This window comes from Dipodomys ordii, unplaced genomic scaffold (assembly GCF_000151885.1).
Source record: "Dipodomys ordii isolate 6190 unplaced genomic scaffold, Dord_2.0 Scaffold39, whole genome shotgun sequence".
NCBI classification, from domain to species: Eukaryota; Metazoa; Chordata; class Mammalia; order Rodentia; family Heteromyidae; genus Dipodomys; species Dipodomys ordii.
In genome coordinates this window covers 11861802-11880943 of record NW_012267255.1, presented here as the reverse complement: position 1 = coordinate 11880943, position 19142 = coordinate 11861802, and the positions used below count along the sequence as shown (strand labels likewise).

Below are 19142 nucleotides of genomic sequence, written 5' to 3'. Positions count from 1 at the left end.
AAAAAAAAAAAAAAAAAGACAAACTGAATAAAAGTAATTGAGTAGTTAAGTCCAAAAAAGTAATAAATGTTGCTTCATAAGGAATAACTAAAGAAGCAACATTTTCTGTACTAAAATTACTGGGGATGTATTGCATAGTAGAGCACTTGCCGAGCACAATTAAGGTCCAGGAACACAGCACCACAAAATAATAAACAGAAACATCTCACATACCTTTTTCCTTGCTTACTTTGTTCAAGTAAATCCACCTTCAACTTAATACATTCCTCTTTGCACTCCTGCAAGCTTTTTTCCTTTTCAATCACCATTTTTTGACTCTGCTCTAATTTTTCTTCTGCTTCTCTAAAAGTGGGAATTTTAAAGAAATTACTATAAATATACCAGAATAATGTAACATTAGGAATTCTATTACTTTTAAATCAGTGAGTTAAAAGAATACACATGTAATAACATAGAGTAAAAGGCATATTCATACTGTATCAACTAACTCATTTTTGGCAATAAATGAGGTAGTTAAACTCAGTGACTCATACTTGCTAGGCCAGTATTCTACCATCAAGCCATGCCAGGAGCCCTTTTTACACAAGTTATTTTGGAGATAGGGTCATAATTTCTGCTGAGCTTCCCACTGTAGCTGAGTTGATAAGCACACATCACCATACAAAATTTCTTCTTTACAATGGGAGTCTTATGGACTGTTCTATCCAGACTGGCCTTGAACCTCCATCCTCCTGATCTCAGAGACCCAAGAAGTTAGGATTATAGGCCTGAGACAGGGGTCCCTGGGGTTGGGAATGTGCCTTAGTGGTACAGTGCCTAGCATACGTGAAGCCCTGGGTTCAATACCTCAGTACCACATAAACACAAAAAGCCAGGAGTGGTGTCATGGCTCAAGCCTTGAGCAAAAGAAGCTCAGGGACAGTGCCCCGGCCCTGGGTTCAAGCCCCATGACTGGCAAAATAAGAAGAAAAGCTAGAGATAGAGAGAGAGAGAGAGAGAGAGAGAGAGGTGCCTGGATTCAATTAAGAATCTTTTTGAGGGCTGGGAAGGTGGCTCAGTGGTAGGGCGCTTGCCTTGCATGCATGAGGCCCTGGGTTTGATTCCTCAGCACCACATAAGCAAAAATGAAAAAAAGCTGAAGTGGTGCTGTGGCTCAAGTGGTAGAGTACTAGCCTTGAGTTGAAGAGCTGAGGGACAGCGTCCAGGCCCAGAGTTCAAGCCCCACGACTAGACCAAAAAAAAAAAAGAATTTTTTTTTAATTGTCGGCCAGGGGGCTTGAACTCAGGGCCTTGGTGCTGTCCCTGAGCTCTTTAGCTCAAGGCAAGTGCTCTACCACTTTGAGATACAGCTCTATTTCCAGTTTTCTGGTGGTTAATTGGAGATAAGAGTTTCATGGACTTTCCTGTCTGGATTGGCTTTGAACCACAATCCTCAGATATCAGCTTCCAGAGTAGCTAGGATTATAGGAGTGAACCACCAATGCCCAGCTCAACTAAGAATTTTTTTTTTTTGACTGTGGGGCTTGAACTCTGGGCTAGGCGCTGTCCCTCAGCCCTTCAGCTCAAGGCTAGTGCTCTACCACTTGAGCTACAATGCCACTTCCATTTTCCTGGTGGTTTATTGGAGATAAGAGTTTCACAGACTTTTCTGCCCGGGCTGGCTTTGAACCATGATCCTCAGATCTCAGCCTCCTGAGTAGCTAGGATTATAGGTGTGAGCCACCTGCAACTAGCAACTAAGAATTTTTATAAGGAATAAAATAATATTTTCAAGCTGGGTGCCTGTGGCTCACACCTGTAATCCTAGAAACTCAGAAAGCTGCTATCTGAGGACTGCAGAAAGCTGGTATCTGGTATCTGAGGATTGCAGTTAAAAAAAAAAAATAGTCCAGCCGGGCTCTGGTGGCTCACGCCTGTAATCCTAGCTACTCAGGAGGCTGAGATCTGAGGATCGCGGTTCAAAGCCAGCCCGGGCAGGAAAGACTGTGAGACTCCTATCTCCAATAAACCACCAGAAAACCGGAAGTGGCGCTGTAGCTCAAGTGGTAGAGCGCTTGCCTTGAGCTGAAGAGCTGAGGGACAGCGCCCAGGCCCAGAGTTCAAGCACCACGACCGACAAAAAAAAAAAAAAAATAGTCCAGGCAGGAGAATCTCATCTCCAATTAACTACCAAATTAATCATAAGTAGAGCTGTGGCTCAAGTGGTAGAGTGTTAGCCTTGAGTTAGGAGTGCAGGTTTGAGCCACAGCTTAAGTACCTGGCTTCTACTGTAGAGAGAGACAGAGAGAGACAAAGACAGAGAGAGAGAGAGAGAGAGAGAGAGAGTGTATGTGTGTGTGTTTGAGTGATATCTCAGCATTTTTGCTAAAGGCTACCACTTTACCACTTGTGCCACAGCTCCACTGCTGGCTTTTTGGTAGTTAATTGCGAGTAAGTGTCTCACAGATTTTCCTGCCTAGGCTAACTTCAAACTTCAATCCTTAGATCCTCAGATTTCAGCCTCCTGAGTAGGTAGGATTATAGGGGTAAGCATCTCATGTGGTATATGTAGTGTACAAACCTGTCATCCCAACTACATGGGAAGCATAAACAGGAAGATTAAAGAAATGAAACCAAAAAGGAATTGGGACATGGTTTAACTGGCAAGGGATATGTGTACCAAGCACAGGGCCTTCAGTGCAACCCCAAACAAAAACTTTTAGTACCTTCTTGTATTGTAGCAATGAACAGAACAGGAAGAGATTTGCAATAGCCAAATATAGAAAAAAAATCCCTAAGAATAAAATTTAAATAAAATACACATATAAATATAAAACAAAGAAAATGTACTATAAAGCCGATAGATTTGCTGGGAGCTGGTGGCTCAATCCTGTAACCTAGGAGGCTGAAATCCGAGGATCGCAGTTCAAAGCCAGCCCGGGAAGGAAAGTCTGTAAGACTCTTATTTCCAATAAACTACTCAGAGAAAAAACAGAAGTGGTGCTGTGGCTCAAGCGGTTGAGCACTAGTCTTGAGCATAGAGAGGCTCAGGAAAGAGCCCAGGCCCTGAGTTCAAGCCCTAGGGACCAGAAAAAACAAAAAACAAAACAAAGCAAAACAAAAACAACCTACAGAATTGAAAGATATCTTAGGTATCCATTAGGCTCTTCTGCAGAACTTAATTACAATACAGATTTCTGGTTACTGCCTTCCAAAGCTTGTGGTTCATAAGACTGAGGTAAGAACTGAGTTAGCATTTCTAAAAAGTTCCCAAACAATGCTAATACTGCTAATTTCATTAATAAGTTGTTTTTTTTTTTTTTGTCGTGGGGCTTGAACTCTGGGCTTGGGCGCTGTCCTTGTGCTCTTCAGCTCAAGGCGAGTGCTCTACTGCTTGAGCCACAGCACCACTTCTAATACTGCTAATTTCAGATTAAAACTCCAGTAACCCTCCAAGAAGAAAGGAATACTGTACTTTGAGAATCAAACAACCTAATAAACTATTTAGTATATACCACCAATCCAATTTTATTCAAGGCAAAAAAAGAATCACTGATACAATAACTGATTCCTTGTATTTTATTTCTTATAAACATTGAAGTATTGGGTATATGGTAGTATATGAAGATTTTACTAGATGGTATGAAAAATGATTTTATTTTGGCAGTACTAGAGTTTAAAATCAAGGCCCTGTACTTGGTAATAAGCAAGTGTTCAACCACTTAGCCTTTCCCTCAGTACTTTTTGTTTTAAACTCAAGGCCTCATACATGTTGAAAGCAATCTATCACTAAATTATGCCTACAATCCACATGTAAAGAAAATACTCTCGGGCTGGGAAGATGGCTCAGTGGTAGAGCACTTGGCTTGCATGCATGAGGCCCTGGGTTCGATTCCCCAGCACCACATAAGAAAAAAGAAAAAAAAGCCAGAAGTGGATCTGTGGCTCAAGTGGTAGAGCGCTAGCCTTGAGCTGAAGAGCTGAGGGACAGCGCCCAGGCCCAGAGTTCAGGCCCCACGACCAGACCCCCCCAAAAAATAAATAAATAAAAAAGAAAGTACTCTCACTAGGTTATCCCCACAATCTAATTCACATTTAATAAAGGGATGTAAATAAGCATGCCAGCTTAGATTTAGCTTTTTTAGTCCCTATTTGTAATGTGTAAACTTTAACCAAGAGAAGTTATTATTGGCTTAGAACAAGCTATAATACATTACTAAGTGCCAATAATCTTACTGGAGTGGGAGTGAAGGATAAGTACTAATAAAACAGAATATCCAAAGGACTGAATTTAGTGGAAGAACACTTGACTTAGCAGGTATGAAGCTTTGAGTTCAATCCATACCAACAAATAGAAAGAGATGTAAAAAAGCATAAATTTAAAATTTCAAAAACTATGTTTACCTTAAAACTTTATCTTGAGCCGAAACTTCAGCTTCCAAGTTTATAATCTGTTCTTCTAAGATCGGGACATTGGATGCCTGTTGTTGAACAGACTCAAGCACAGCAATCTGAAACATGGAAGCAATTTTTTTTTTTTTTTTTGGGTCCGGTCGTGGGGCCTGAACTCTGGGCCTGGGCGCTGTCCCTCAGCTCTTCAGCTCAAGGCTAGCGCTCTACCACTTGAGCTACAGCGCCACTTCCGGCTTTTTTCTTTTTGCTTATGTGGTGCTGAGGAATCGAACCCAGGGCCTCGAGCATGCAAGGCAAGCGCTCTACCACTGAGCCACCTTCCCAGCCCCATGGAAGCAATTTTTTTTTTTTTTGTCTGTCGTGGGGCTTGAACTCTGGGCCCGGGTGCTGTCCCTCAGCTCTTCAGCTCAAGACGAGCACTCTACCACTTGAGCTACAGCGCCACTTCCGGTTTTTTGGTGGTTTATTGGAGATAGGAGTCTCACGGTCTCTCCTGCCCGGGCTGGCTTTGAACCGCGATCCTCAGATCTCAGCCTCCTGCGTAGCTAGGATTACAGGAGTGAGCCACCAGCGCCCGGCTCATGGAAGCAATTTTTAAGACTACTTCATTTCAGGAAAATTATCTAGTTGGCCTTTAGCCTTTTTCCTATCAGACAAGGAAATCCAAATGTAACGTTCACCCATCTATGCTATTGATCAATATTTACATGAATGTATTATTACAAGACAATCTCAGTATGTAAGCTCCTTCCATCACTCCAAACTAGTATTAGTATTACTAATTTGGTATTTAGGAAAAACAATATCAACTGACATCATCTAAGATTAATTTCACATAAATGTGGTAATAAATACAAAATATCAGAGTATAAAATTATGTAAGAAAGTACTTATTTTCAAGGCCCACGACTGACAAAAAAAAAAGAAGAAAGTACTTATTGAGATGTTAATTATTTAAAAACAAATTTTAGAATGCATGCTTAATAGAGAAAACATAATGAAGAAAGGCATAGTAATCCTATATCCTGGAAGATAAAGGAAGTACAACTATTACAGCACAGTAGGAATCTATAACTTAAATGGTATGGAAGAGAACTATTCTAACATTAATAATCAAAATATCAATAATAACTATCCCTGAAAAGTATGGTTAGGACATGTAGGCATGAGGCACAATAAAGATAGGAGTAAAATCCCAAACATTAAAGAAGATAAATTCCTATTCTCTATAGAAAAGCAGCAGAAAGTTTACTATCTGAAGACATGGAACAAGAGAGCCTGGGGTTCTAGGGCACTAGAAAGAAAGATGAGGAGGGAGGAAGTAGAGTGATAAACAGTAGAGTCAATATAAAGCTGTTAGCCTCAGAATTTCTTTTTTTTATTTTTTGATGGTCATGGGGCTTGAACTCTGGGCCTGGGTCCTGACTCTCAGCTCTTCAGCTTACAGTGAGCGCTCTACCACTTAAGCCACAGCACCATTTCCAGTTTTCTAGTGGTTTATTGGAGATAAGAGTCTCACGAACTTTCCTGCCCGGGCTGGCTTTGAACCGTGATCCTCAGATCTTAGCCTCCTGAGTAGCTAGGATTACAGGTGTGAGCCACCGGCGCCTGGCTGTTGTTGTTTTTGTAGTACAGGCTTTGAACTTAAATTGTTTGGTAAGTTCTCTATAAAATGTTCATCTTAGGTTTTTGAAAAGTCCTTTATTACATGTATTGAGTATATGAGGACCCTTTCAAGCTGGAAACTTCTGTTTATCTCAGTTTTTCTTGTATCATTCCATACAGTGATGGAATTTTCTTCCTTATATTTTGTTTTCTTAGATTTTTTTTCCTGCTTACTAAGGCTTGGGTTTTGCCCTCTACATCTTCCAGTATTTTTGCTTGATAAATGTAAGTTATGTTTCATTTCAGTAGATTTCTTCAACATTGTTTTTTACACTTCTATTGAGTCTTTTATTTTGGCTCTTACTATTTCTTTTTAAGTTAATGACATCTTGATGCAGTATAGTTCTTTTCAAGGACTGGAGGCATGGCTCAGTTGGTAGAGCACTAGCCAATGAGAGACAGGTACTAAATTTGAGTTCAGGTCTCAGACTTAAAAAAAAGTTAGCAGGACACCCACTGGTGGCTCATGCCTGTAATCCTAGCTACTCAGGAGGCTGAGATCCGAGGATCACGGTTCAAAGCCAGCCCAGGCAGGAAAGTCCACGAGACTCTTATCTCAATAAACCACTAGAAAAACGGAAGTGGCACTGTGGTTCAAGTGGTAGAGCGCTAGCCTTGAGCTGAAGAGCACAGGGATAGCGCCTAAGACTAGAGTTCAAGCCCCATGACTGGCAAAAAAAAAAAAAAAATCAACAACAACAAAGGTATATTGATATCAAATTTTAAAACATCAAAAAAATAGGAAAAAATCCTAAAAAGCTACAAAGCAAAAAACAAATAGACACATGATTACATGCTAAGGAAAGAATTCACAAAAGCATCAAACTTTGCAAAGCAGCAGTGGAAAATGTAAAAACCAATGCTCTATAAATTCTAACATAAAATAATTTACACCCTAGAATTTAATCATGAATTGGGAAGAAAATAAATTAACATATTTCAAACAGGCAAGGAAGTGACTTAAAAAACTCCAATTACAGAAAGAATGAAAAAGCAGAATTTTGAAGAGTGGATCCAATCAGAAAAGAAACAGTGCTACAAATGCCTGAAAACCATTCTTTTCTTACATTTTGTCATTTGGCCTCTGGAAATCTATCCAAGAGATAACCCAAACACCCAAGAAGTTTTGTACCAGTTTCTATTTTTCTCCTTGGTCGGAAAAAAATAATCCCAATACTACTTTAGTATTTTAAAAACAGAAAAGAAAAATGAAGCTTTCCCAGACCTGTACTATTACACCTACTCACAAAATCTACACAATAAGCAAAGTGTGGTGCTGGGTGCCTGGCTCTAGTGGTAGGGGCACCTGCACAGCAAGTGCTAAGGTCCTGGGTTCAGTATTGCCAAGAAACAAAATAAGCAAGAGTGTAAAAGTAAATAATAAAACCCCACTCCAATCTTCCAATCTCTCCTGAAGTAAACAATATGAAGTCTTTCTATTCTGTATTTTATTTTATTTTTTTTTTTTTGGGGGGGTCCGGTCGTGGGGCCTGAACTCTGGGCCTGGGTGCTGTCGTCCCTCAGCTCTTCAGCTCAAGGCCAGCATTCTACCACTTGAGCCACAGCGCCACTTCCGGCTTTTTTCTTTTTGCTTATGTGGTGCTGAGGAATAGAACCCAGGGCCTCATGCATGCAAGGCAAGCGCTCTACCACTGAGCCAACTTCCCAGCCCTATTCTGTATTTTATATGTCAATCTCACATACAAACATACAAAGTTTTTATAAAAAGCAAAACTAATGATTATGCACATATGTACTGCTCTGTAAAGGTTTTACACTACTAAATTAAGTAACTGTGCTGAGTATGTACAGACACAGTACTAAGTGCTTTATATATCTCACATCATTTAGACTTCATCTTTCCATATTACTTTGCATTTTGGTACTAATGTATATCATTTTTCTGAAAAAGGCTTTATTGCAACTACTTTGTAGGCATATCACAATTTACTTTACCAGGTCTCTATTACTGGACATGCCGAGTTCTTTGTTGCTGCTGCTGTTGTTTAATACAGTAAAAACATAGGAAGCCATTTAAATAGAGCAATCATTTCTCAAATTATGGTATTGTCACATAATAAAACATAATTCCATCAAAAATTATCAGTGAAAAGCTATAACTGTAGCAACACTTCCAGCTTTTTCTATGATTAATTGGAGATAAGAATCTCATAGACTTTCCTGCCCAGGCTTGCTTCTAACCATGATTCTCAGATCTCAGCCTCCTAAGGAGCTAGGATTACAGGCATGAGCCACCAATGCCAAGCTATTTTTCTGCTTTTTAACTTTTCAAGTATCAAAATATTTTCTCTTAAAAAGGTAGAAAAATAAGCTATCCTTTCTTTGAATAAGAAATAAGTACAGCTGGGCGCCGGTGGCTCACACCTACAATCCTAGCTACTCAGGAGGCTGAGATCTGAGGATCATGATTCAATGCCAGCCCAGGCAGGAAAGTCCGTGAGACTCTTATCTCCAATAAACCACCAGAAAACTGGAAGTGGCGCTGAAGCTCAAGTGGTAGAGCACTAGCCTTGAGCTGAAGAACTGAGGGACAGCACCCAAGCCTAGAGTTCAAGCCCCACGACCCTCCCCCCCCCAAAAAGAAAAAAGAAACTGATTTATCTAAATGCAAAATTATAAAGTCTACCTAAACAATTTTCAGATATAAAGGGAATTTCATAACATACTGACAGTGTTAGCATATATATACAATTTAATATCTGCATAAAATTTCTATATATAACACAAGACTATTTCTTCAGAATAAATCTTAATGATGACTATTTTCTGTTGGCATACTCATCACTACAAAGTACATACTTTTGCTTTTGACTGTGTTAATTCAAAGTGGACAGATTCTATTTTAGTCATTAAAGAATGATTCTGTGTGACCAAACAAGCATTCTGTTGCCGGAGTTTGTTAAGTTTCTCTCGAAGGCTTTTAATTTCCTGATCCATAGTTGATGAAAAAGATACCTTAAAAAAAAGAGAGAGATTTTATTTTATTTGAAGATTAAATATAATTAATGGGAAATAACATCAAAATGGCATTAAAATAACAATAGGTCAAGAAAGTGAGTTAAAATATTAGTATCCACAATTTTTTGGGGGGGGTCCAGTCATGGGCTTGTACTCTGGGCCTGGGCGCTGTCCCTCAGCTCTTCAGCTCAAGGCTAGTGCTCTACCACTTGAGCCACAGGGCCACTTCCAGCTTTTTTCTTTTTGCTTATGTGGTGCTGAGGAATCGAACCCAGGACCTCAGACATGCAAGGCAAGCGCTCTACCACTGAGCCACCTTCCCAGCCCTTAAAATATTAGTATTCATAGAAATATGTGAGACAATCAGTACTCTCTACAGATGTTATGAGTATACTTAGGGATAACATACAAAACTGGTACATTTTATTAAACTACTCAGTATTATCCAGTAAAACCAACCAACAATATCATTCCTGGGAATAAAGTAGGTAGAAATTTTTGTATTTTTGCACCTGAAGAAGTAAATGTAATCATAGCTACATTGTCCATAAGAGGTAATAAATGAAAGAAACCCCTATGATACCTAAAAGTAAAACTTTGATCTGTACTTTAAAATAAATTATCTTAATTTTCATTAATTATGATTGTCAAAGCATTGTTTATTTTTCTTAAAATATAGAATTTTATTTAGAAACTGTTTAAAGTAGAAAAAAACCCTGTCAGGAAAGACCAGGTAGAAAATGGGTTCCCAATAAAATGGAAGGCCACAGAAAGAGAAAAAAAGAAAAAAAGGCCACAGAAGAGAAATAGCACCACTGTCCTTTCAACAATGGCTGGTTACTTGCATTTTTGGCATTGTTAATCAATGAATCTGGGTTTCCCTCTGAATTCCACACAAAGCATGCACTACACAACAATTTTATCATAAAATACCTTGCTTTCTACACACATTTTAGGACAAGCTACCACCAAAAACAAATCAATACAAACACATCAGGGACTGAACAATCTCAGTAGTGGGTGAAATACATTTTGCAGAATTCTGCCAAACAAAGGGACTGATCAAAGCACTGTTTCTGTAAGTTAATTTTATCTATTTATTCAGTGGTACTGGGGTTCAAACTGACAGCTTTGTGTTTGCTAGGCAGGCACTCTACCACTTGAGCCACATGTCCAGCTCTTTTGGATTTCATTATATTCTGAATAGTGCTTCATTTTTTTACGCTAACCCAACTGGACTACCATCCTCCCATCTATACTTTCCACCCAGTTGGGAAGTATATCTTTATATCAATTGAGCATGAAAAGGGAAGCAAAAGGATAAACAGAAAACTAGGAGGTCTGAAGCTGAAGACAGTGGTTTGAAGTCAGCCCAAGCAGGAAAGACCATGAGACTTATCTCCAATTAACCCCCAAGAAAGCCGGAAGTGGCGCTGTGGCTCAAGTGGTAGAGCGCTAGCCTTGAGCTGAAGAGCTGCACACACACACACACACACACGGAGAGGGAAGGGAAGAAAGAAGCTGAGTGTCATGTCTCTGCTCTCATTTAAATCCTAGCTACTGGGCTGGGAAGGTGGCTCAGTGGTAGAGTGCTTGCCTTGCATGCATGAGGCCCTGGGTTCGATTCCTCAGCATCACATAAGCAAAAAGAAAAAAAAAAGCCGGAAATGGCACTGTGGCTCAAGTGGTAGAATGCTAGCCTTGAGCTGAAGAACTGAGGAACAGCACCCAGGCCCAGAGTTCAGGCCTCACAACCGGACCCAAAGTAAATCCTAGCTACTAAGCTGGGCATCGGTGGCTCACACCTGTAATCCTAGCTACTGAGGAGGCTAAGATCTGAGGTTCTTGGTTAAAAGCCAGTCTAGGCAGTAAAGTCTGTGAGACTCTTATCTCCAATAAACCACCAGAAAACTGGAAGTGGTGCTATGTCTCAAAACTGGTGGAGTGCTAGGCTTGAGCTGAAGAGTACAGGGACAGCGTCCAAGTCCAGAATTCAAGCCCCACAACCGACCAAAAAAATAAATAAATAAAATCCTAGCTACTGAGATCTGAGGAAGAGTTCTAATGAAATTCTCTATCTCCAATTAGAAAAAGCTGGAACTGAAGTCCTGACTCCAGACACTGATAACTTTAGGGGTAAAGAAATAGTGTTGTGGGGCTGGGAAGGTGGCTCAGTGATAGAGTGCTTGCCTTGCATGCATGAGGCCCTGGGTTCCATTCCTCAGCACCATATAAGCAGAAAAAACCTGGAAGTGGCGCTGTGGCTCAAGTGGTAGAATGCTAGCCTTGAACTGAAGATCTGAGGGAAAGCGCCCAGGCCCAGAGTTCAGGCCCCACAACTGACCAAAAAAAGAAAAGAAATAGTGTTGTGTGGGGCTGGGAAGGTGGCTCAGTGGTAGAGCGCTTGCCTTGCATGCATGAGGCCCTGGGTTCCATTCCTCAGCACCACATAAACAAAAAGAAAAAAGCCAGAAGTGGCACTGTGGCTCAAGTGGTAGAGCACTAGCCTTGAGCTGAAGAGCTGAGGGACAGAGCCCAGGCCCAGAGTTCACGTCCCACAACCGGACCCCTCCCCCCCCAAAAAAAAAGAAATAGTGTTGTGCTATCACATCACACTTGATCCAGGCTTAACAATGAATATATGTTACTTGATATATAAATATAGAGAGAGTAGAGTGTTCAAATTGAGGGGATAATTTGCTTAAGAAAAGATAACAATTACATGCTTAAAAATAACATGTTATTGTTAGGACACAAAAGAACAATTAGCCGGGTGCTGGTGGCTCATGCCTGTGTAATCCTAGCTACTCAGGAGGCTGAGATCTGAGGATCGCTGTTCAAAGCCAGCCCGGGCAGGAGAAACCGTGAGACTCCTATCTCCAATAAACCACCAGAAAACCGGAAGTGGTGCTGTAGCTCAAGTGGTAGAGCGCTTGCCTTGAGCTAAAGAGCTGAGGGACAGCGCCCAGGCCTAGAGTTCAAGCCCCACGACCAACCAAAAAAAAAAAAAAAGAACAATTATGTTTAAATTCTTGAACATCATGGTAAAGAGTATTAAAAATACATAAAAGGCATTTAGAGAAAAAAGCAAAGAAAAACTATTTGAAATAGTTTTAAATACCTTAATAATTATTTTAAATACAAGTAAAGCTACTTTTAAGTAGACAAGTCAAAAAATAACCTTATCTCGTGACTTTTTTTGAAAATCAGTACTATCAGATGCTTTAGAAAGTTTCTTAAAAGGTGAATAATTCAAAATTCCTGAGTGGCAAGATTGAGTAAGATCTTCCAAAATAAGCCTTTCTGATCTTGAGGGATTAGAGGTAAAATCAGAATTTTCACTTGGACTAGCACTAGAGAAAAAAAGAAAAGAAATATATAATTTAGTTCTTACACAGTATTTACTACAAATCGCTATATATTAAATAAAAATAGAAAATAACTGGCAATTATTCTGACAATTAGATACATAGTCAGGAACATAAGTCAATGTTTCCACTAATTTTTCAATAAGCCACTAGTTTCAAACTAGTTTGAAACAAGGTATCTGTTTCCTAAGCCTGTATGCTAGAATCATGTTAGGATTCAAATACCAGTTACAATAACAAAAGATTAATAAAGCCCCAAATATATAATTTATCCTGGTTCCTAAAACATTAAAGGTCTTTTCTTAATATGTACATATTATCTAATACCCCTTTTTTCTGCTAACCTGAGAATTATATTAAAATGTTTAGAAAATTTTATCTTACATTATAGGTTAGGACACTGGCTTTCATGAATTATCATCTTCAAAAAAAACTAACTGCAGGTATGGTTAACTGCCAGACACTGGGAAATTTGAGAGTGGGAAGACTTGGTTCTAGGTCAGCTCAAGTAGAAAGAGGGATGGCATCTTATCCTATAAAAAGCTGGATATGGTGGTATGCACCTGCCTGCTCAGCTACAGGAGCAATGTAAATAGGAAGATAATGGTCCAAGCTAGTCTGGGAATAAACCTAAGCCCTTATTTGAAAAACACTAAAGAAAAAAGGAAATATAAGAAGGAAGGAAGGAAGGAAGGAAAAAAAGAAAGAAGGAAAGAAAGAGAGAAAGAGAGAAAAAGAAAGACAGGCCAGGTACTGGAGGCTCAGGCCTGTAATCCTAGCTACTCAGAAGGCTGAGATCTGAGGATTGCAGTTCAAAAGCCAGCCCAAGCAGGAAAGTCCACAAGACTCTTATTTACAATTAACTACCAGAAAACCAGAAGTGGCACTGTGATAGAGCACTTGCCTTGAGCTAAAAAGCTCAGAGTTTAAGTCCCATGACTGACAAAAAGAAAAGAAAAGAAAATGAAGGAAGGAAGGAAGGAAGGAGGGAAGGAAAGGGTGAAATAACCAATTCTTGGTGTGGGAGGCATGGCTCAGTTGGTAGAGCACTAGCCAATGAGTGAGAGCATCAGGCACCAAGTTCAAATCCCAGTCTTGTACCTTAAAAAAAAAAGAAAAAAGGACTAAGAGTGCCTTAAGTAGTAAAGGACTTGCCTAGCAACTTAAGACCCTGAATTCAACCCCACCCCTCAAAAATGGATTAGCTATTAGAGGTCCGTGTGTGTTTTCAAGTATAATGTATTTATATATACGTTACATAATATGTATATGTATACATACTTTATACACATGTATACATATACATATTATATACAGACATATTATATATATATATATGTATGTATATATATATATATATATATATAAGCAGTGTTTCCAACTGTCAATTTAAGTTTACTTAAAAAAAAAAAGTGCTAGGTGCTGGTGGCACATGCCTGTAATCCTAGCTACTCAGTATACTGAGATCTGAGGATCTAACTTCAAAGCCAGCCCCAGCAGGAAAGTCCATGAGACTCTTATCTTCAATTAATCATAGAAAAAGCCAGAAGTGGTATTGTGGATCAAGTGGTAGAATTCTAGTCTTGAGCAAAAGGACAGTGCTCAGGCCCAGAGTTCAAAGCCCAGGACAAGCAAAAAAAAAAGCCTCAGCCTATTGGCTTATGCCTATAATCTTAGCTACATAGGAGGCTGAGATCTAAGGATAATGGTTCCAAGCTAGCAGCTATATCTGCAATATTCTTAGCTACACTAAAGTACCAAAAAGGCTGACAGTGAAGCTGTGGCTTAAGTAGTAGCATGGCTAGCCTTAATCAAAAAAACCTCAGGGACAGTGCCCAGGCCCTAAGTTCAAGCCCCAGGACTGGCAAAAATTAATTAATTAATGACTTAGCTCTTACATTTTTTTTCTCAACCAGAAAATTACTTGTAATTCCTTTCTTTTCATTATCATGAGTTTGTAAAAGTCTGTGAGAAACAGTACCATTTCAACAATTTATCTTTATATTCTCTTAATCTTATTTTTTTTTTTTTGTATGTGTGTGTCAGTAGTGGGGCTTGAACTCAGGGCCTGGATGCTATCCCTGAGCCTCTCTGTGCTCAAAGCTAGCACTCTATCACTTGAGCCACAGCCCCATTTCCATGTATTCTCTTAATCTTTAACACAGGATTGTACATACCATATATACTTAATAAAGTTATGGATGAGAAAAATATTATATCTTATTCCAGGGACATATTTAAATATAACGTATGACAATGAAATCTAAGCATTGTATAAATTAAATACTCTGAATTCAAAATGTAATTTTACTTACCTGGATAACTCTTCCCCCAAATTGTGCAAGTTCCATTCTGTTCTCTTTAGTTCATGTCTTAATGAAGCAACATTTGCAAGCAAACTTTCTTCTTCATTGTCTTTATTACAGTAATCTGATGAACTAGATTCCATTTCTTTTTTGAAAAAAAAGAGAGAAGATCTTGTACCTTGACTCATTGTAGAAACAGGCCCCACGACCGGACTCCCCGAAAAAAACCAAAAAAAAAAAAAAAAGAAACAGTCAAAATATTCCACAGTAACAGAATGAAACACATTAATACACATGTCTTATATCAAACGTTGTGAAATCATTCATGGAAATTTAAAACAATAACAATGAATTCCTCTACAGTGTAAAGTCACAATGGAAAGTTCAGTGCAATTTCCTTTTTTTTTTTGGCGATCGTGGGGCTTGAACTCTGGGCCTGGGCACTTTCTATGCTCTTCAGCTCAAGACTAGCGCTCTACCACTGGAGCCACAGCACCACTTCTGTTCAGTGCAATTTCAATGGGACAAATTTACATTTTAGGGTCCAGTCATTATAGTTTCCTCTTTTCTAAGCATATGCAATCTTCCTAACAAGTATGAAAACAAAGCATTTTTACTCAATGTCAAAAATTAAGACTATGAGTAAACCAAATTAATTTGTTCAAGACCACTAAATGATCAAACCAACATTTATTTATTTATTTTTGCCAGTCCTAGGGCTTGAACTCAGGGCCTGGGCACTATCCCTGAGAATCTCTGTGCTCAAGGCTAACACTCTATCACTTGAGCCACAGTGCTACTTTCAGCTTTTTCTGTTTATGTGGTACTGAGGAAATAGAACACAGGGCTTCATGCATGCTAGGCAAGCACTCTACCACTAAGCCACATTGCCAGACTCAAACCAAGATTTGAATGTAGGTCATCTGGATTAAATGATGTTTTAATTATTTAGCTGTACTTTAGTAATTTATCATTAGTTTATCTACTTCAATAAGAGATGCCTGGATTTTTATACTTGTTTGCAGTTCTGGGTATCTGATGTTATTACAGTCTTCCATATTTTCTTAGAAGGCATTTTGTGACCATATAAGTTATCTCCTCCCATTCACAATGGTTATACATTTTAAAAAAACATGTAAGTGATAATCATGGATCAAAACAATTTTGACAGAACTATATGAAGACAAGCGTTTGTTTCTTCCACTGATGAGCCTCTCTAGGCTTGTGAAGACTCCTCACTGCACATGCACACAAAAATCACAATAATAACCAGCACTTTATTATTGCAATTATCAAAGTAAAAAAGTATTAGTATCTACTCATTCTCCAGATCTTCCCGCAAATATTACAATTTCATTCCTCTTTCAGGTCCCATTTACCTTTCCAGGGTAGCCCCTTTCATCCCCCTTAAAGTTCTAACTAAATAACAAGCTCCATAAACTTAGAAGTCCAAGGTATTATGTTCAGGACTGCAGTAGATTTAGAAAAGCTCAGTATTTTAGATGAATAAATGCCAAAACTAAGCTACATTTCCAGCTAACTGCCTTCATCCCACTAAAATAGTATGTACATTTATTCCCCACTCAAAATTTCTCAAATGTAGGATGGAAGGTTGAAAAAACAAACTCGTTATCTTACCCCAAAAATGTGGTAGGAAATTAAGTGAGATGTTATGATTTCAGTAGAAAAACAGTTTATATCTTCTTCCTGTTTCCACAAAGTTGCATCTGTTCAAGTGAGAAGACTTCCCTAGATCAAAGTGAATGGTTCAGGTTCCCATCCTGCTTTATCTATTCAACAATATCATTAAATCCCTACAGGATGAAAGAGTTGAAAAAGCAAAAGAAAATTTGGACAAATTAAGAAGTGCTGTTTCATAAGGCTATACATTCAACTTCTGTGTATTTTCATATAAATGTTTTCTTGTGAAGTACAAACGAATACATTTCTTTTTTGGGGGGAGCGGGGGGTCCAGTCGTGGGGCCTGAACTCTGGGCCTGGGCACTGTCCCTCGGATCTTCAACTCAAGGCTAGCGCTCTACCACTTGAAGCATAGCGCCACTTCCGGCCTTTTTTTTCTTTTTGCATATGTGGTGCTGAGGAATTGAACCCAGGGCCTCATGCATGCAAGGCAAGCACTCTACCACTGAGCCACCTTCCCAGCCCACGAATACATTTCATCTACAAACATTTTCAATTTCTTAGAGGGGCTTTTGCTTTCAAATAGCCTGGTCTGATGCAAGCTAATATCTCAATACTAGGGAGACTGAAGTAGGAGAAATCATTGTTTTGAGTCCAGGCTGGACTACCTAGCACGTTCAAGACTAGCCTAGACTAACCAGTGATACTCTAGTCTAAAAAAAGAAAAAAGAAAACTAAACAATCAACAAAATTACAAAAACGACTGCCTCTCACTTCAATTTGCAATAGTTAAAAAAAAAAAAAGGCGGGTGCTAGTGACTCACACCTGTAATCCTAGCTACTCAGGGAGGCTGAGATCTGAGGATCTCGGTTCAAAGCCAGCCCGAGCAGGAAAGGCCTTGAGACTCTCATCTCCAATAAACCACCAGAAAACCGGAAGTGGTGCTGTGGCTCAAGCTAGCCTTAAGCTGAAGAGCTCAGGAAAAGCACCCAGGCCCAAAGCTGAAGCCCCATGACCGAGCAAAACAAACACAGAAACAAAAACACCTATCTTCATAGGCCAAGTGTTGAGCTGCACCCCTGTTCTAATAGCCATTTGAGAGTAGACACAGGTTCGTCTTCAGCCCCAACAAAAACTTAACAAAACCCTCAAAGGCTGAACACGAGAGCTCTAATGTGCTATCCCAGCCATTAAGGTATGGAAGTCAATATGAGATTGAACAAAATACCTAAGCTCCTATCCTAATAATGGAGACTGGAGGAGGATAGTGGTTCAAGTAGCAAAGCACCTGCTACTTGAGCCACTTGAACTTGAGAGGGGAGGGGAGAAAAGGGGAGGGCAAGAAACTGTCAGTGTTGCCTGTCAGAACCCGGAAAGGCACACCATTCTACCTACAAAGTCACCTTTTATCTCTAACTAAGATTGCGTATCTAAGGGCGTAAGCGTACAACCATCCCACAGAAGACAAGCCTTTACACCCCCTATGTGTAACAAGATGGATGTGGTCGGGAAAAGAAAAACACTTCCATTCAGGAAAGAGGTCATAGTTTCCCACAGCATTCTCCCGTTGGACTCAGTTTAATCCCACTTCCACGTGGAAAGCGCCGAGCAAAACTTGACATCATCCTTGCCACTAACATACAATCGGCACAGCAGCGTCTATAGGAGCCAGGCCCGGGCGGACCGCCGCCCCTCGGGTACCCGCCCCCCAAGCAGGCCGATTTCCGCTCGTCCACGGGTTATCCTCTCACCACCCAAGTCCCAGATGGAGAGACCACCCTCCCCCACCCGCCAGAGACGACCCTGCCCAAACGCGCCTCGTCTGCGCTCGGAAGCCTCGGACCCTCTCCCAGGCCTCGGCGTGGAAGCCTCAGACACACGAGGCAAGGAACGAGCGAACCCCAGCAACCCCGAGTTCGAACCGCCGCGGGAGCCGTTGGGACGCGCCTCCTCCGTCGCAGCCCCGCCTCCGCGGTGGCGCCCCGTGCATGACGCGAAGCGCATGGTTTGCCGGGAATCGTAGTTGAAAGCGTAGCTGGGCGCTCACGCTCTGCTCGCCCGGGACTACATTTCCCACAATTCCAGCGACGGTGCCTATCGGGGTGTGTCCTGAGGGCGGAGGGAAGCCATGGGAACCTGCAACCGTCTGGGTGTGAGGCCCGGGGGATGGTTCCGAGGAAGGGGGCGGAAAGGGGCCGCTGGCCCCGCCCTCAGTCCCTACGCTTCGGAGGTCAGCGCTTCCCCCTTGGCAGGATTCGTTTGTCGCCGCTGCGGCCAGCCGAACTTTCTTCAGATTCTGGGTATCCCTGCCACGAGGAACCCAGCCAGGAGCCGCGGAGCCGCGGGCGCCCACACCCCACACCTTCCTCAGCGCTCTCAGCCTGATATCGCCCCAGCAGGGATGGGCGACAAGAACCGGCTGCCCTTCCCCGTGTTCCTCCTGGCCGCGCTGCCCACAGTGCTGCCACCGGGGGCGGCCGGCTTCACGCCCTCCTTGGACAGCGACTTCACCTTTACCCTTCCGGCCGGACACAAGGAGTGTTTCTACCAGCCCATGCCGCTGAAGGCCTCGCTGGAGATCGAGTACCAAGTAAGTGCCGAGGCCTGGCCGACCTCCTTCCTTCAGCCCCGCGGCGCCGCAGCGTCGCCCTCACAAACTTCTTGGAGCCCTCCGGGCGGGGGGCGGGGGAGGGCAGGGGGAAGAGGTGAGGGGAGAGGGCCACCCGGCCGCCGACTTGCTCCGCGCAAGTGCGCGTGACGATGCCGGGCGGGGCGGAGCCCCCCCCCCCC

The 19142-nt window shown here is 41.2% G+C and overlaps 2 protein-coding genes across 3 annotated transcripts in view; one reads left to right on the top strand and one right to left on the bottom strand.

Annotated features, from left to right (window-relative positions):
• Ccdc18 (coiled-coil domain containing 18) overlaps nt 1–16515 on the bottom strand; it is a 113373-nt gene extending 96858 nt beyond the window's left edge. For both annotated transcript variants that reach the window (XM_013018350.1, XM_013018351.1), the window contains exons 1-6: nt 16349–16515; nt 14720–14855; nt 12218–12389; nt 8878–9033; nt 4384–4490; nt 214–342 (exon numbers count right to left, since the gene is read on the bottom strand). In XM_013018350.1, coding sequence (XP_012873804.1) covers nt 214–342; nt 4384–4490; nt 8878–9033; nt 12218–12389; nt 14720–14853 — 698 coding nt within the window. In that variant the 5' untranslated portion in view covers nt 14854–14855; nt 16349–16515. The remainder of the gene's footprint in view (nt 1–213; nt 343–4383; nt 4491–8877; nt 9034–12217; nt 12390–14719; nt 14856–16348) is intronic.
• Nucleotides 16516–18510: 1995 nt separating this feature from the next.
• Nucleotides 18511–19142, top strand: part of Tmed5 (transmembrane emp24 protein transport domain containing 5) — a 13952-nt gene continuing 13320 nt past the window's right edge. Inside the window, exon 1 of the mRNA XM_013018368.1 lies at nt 18511–18942. Within this exon, the coding sequence (XP_012873822.1) occupies nt 18754–18942 (189 nt within the window). The 5' untranslated portion in view covers nt 18511–18753. The remainder of the gene's footprint in view (nt 18943–19142) is intronic.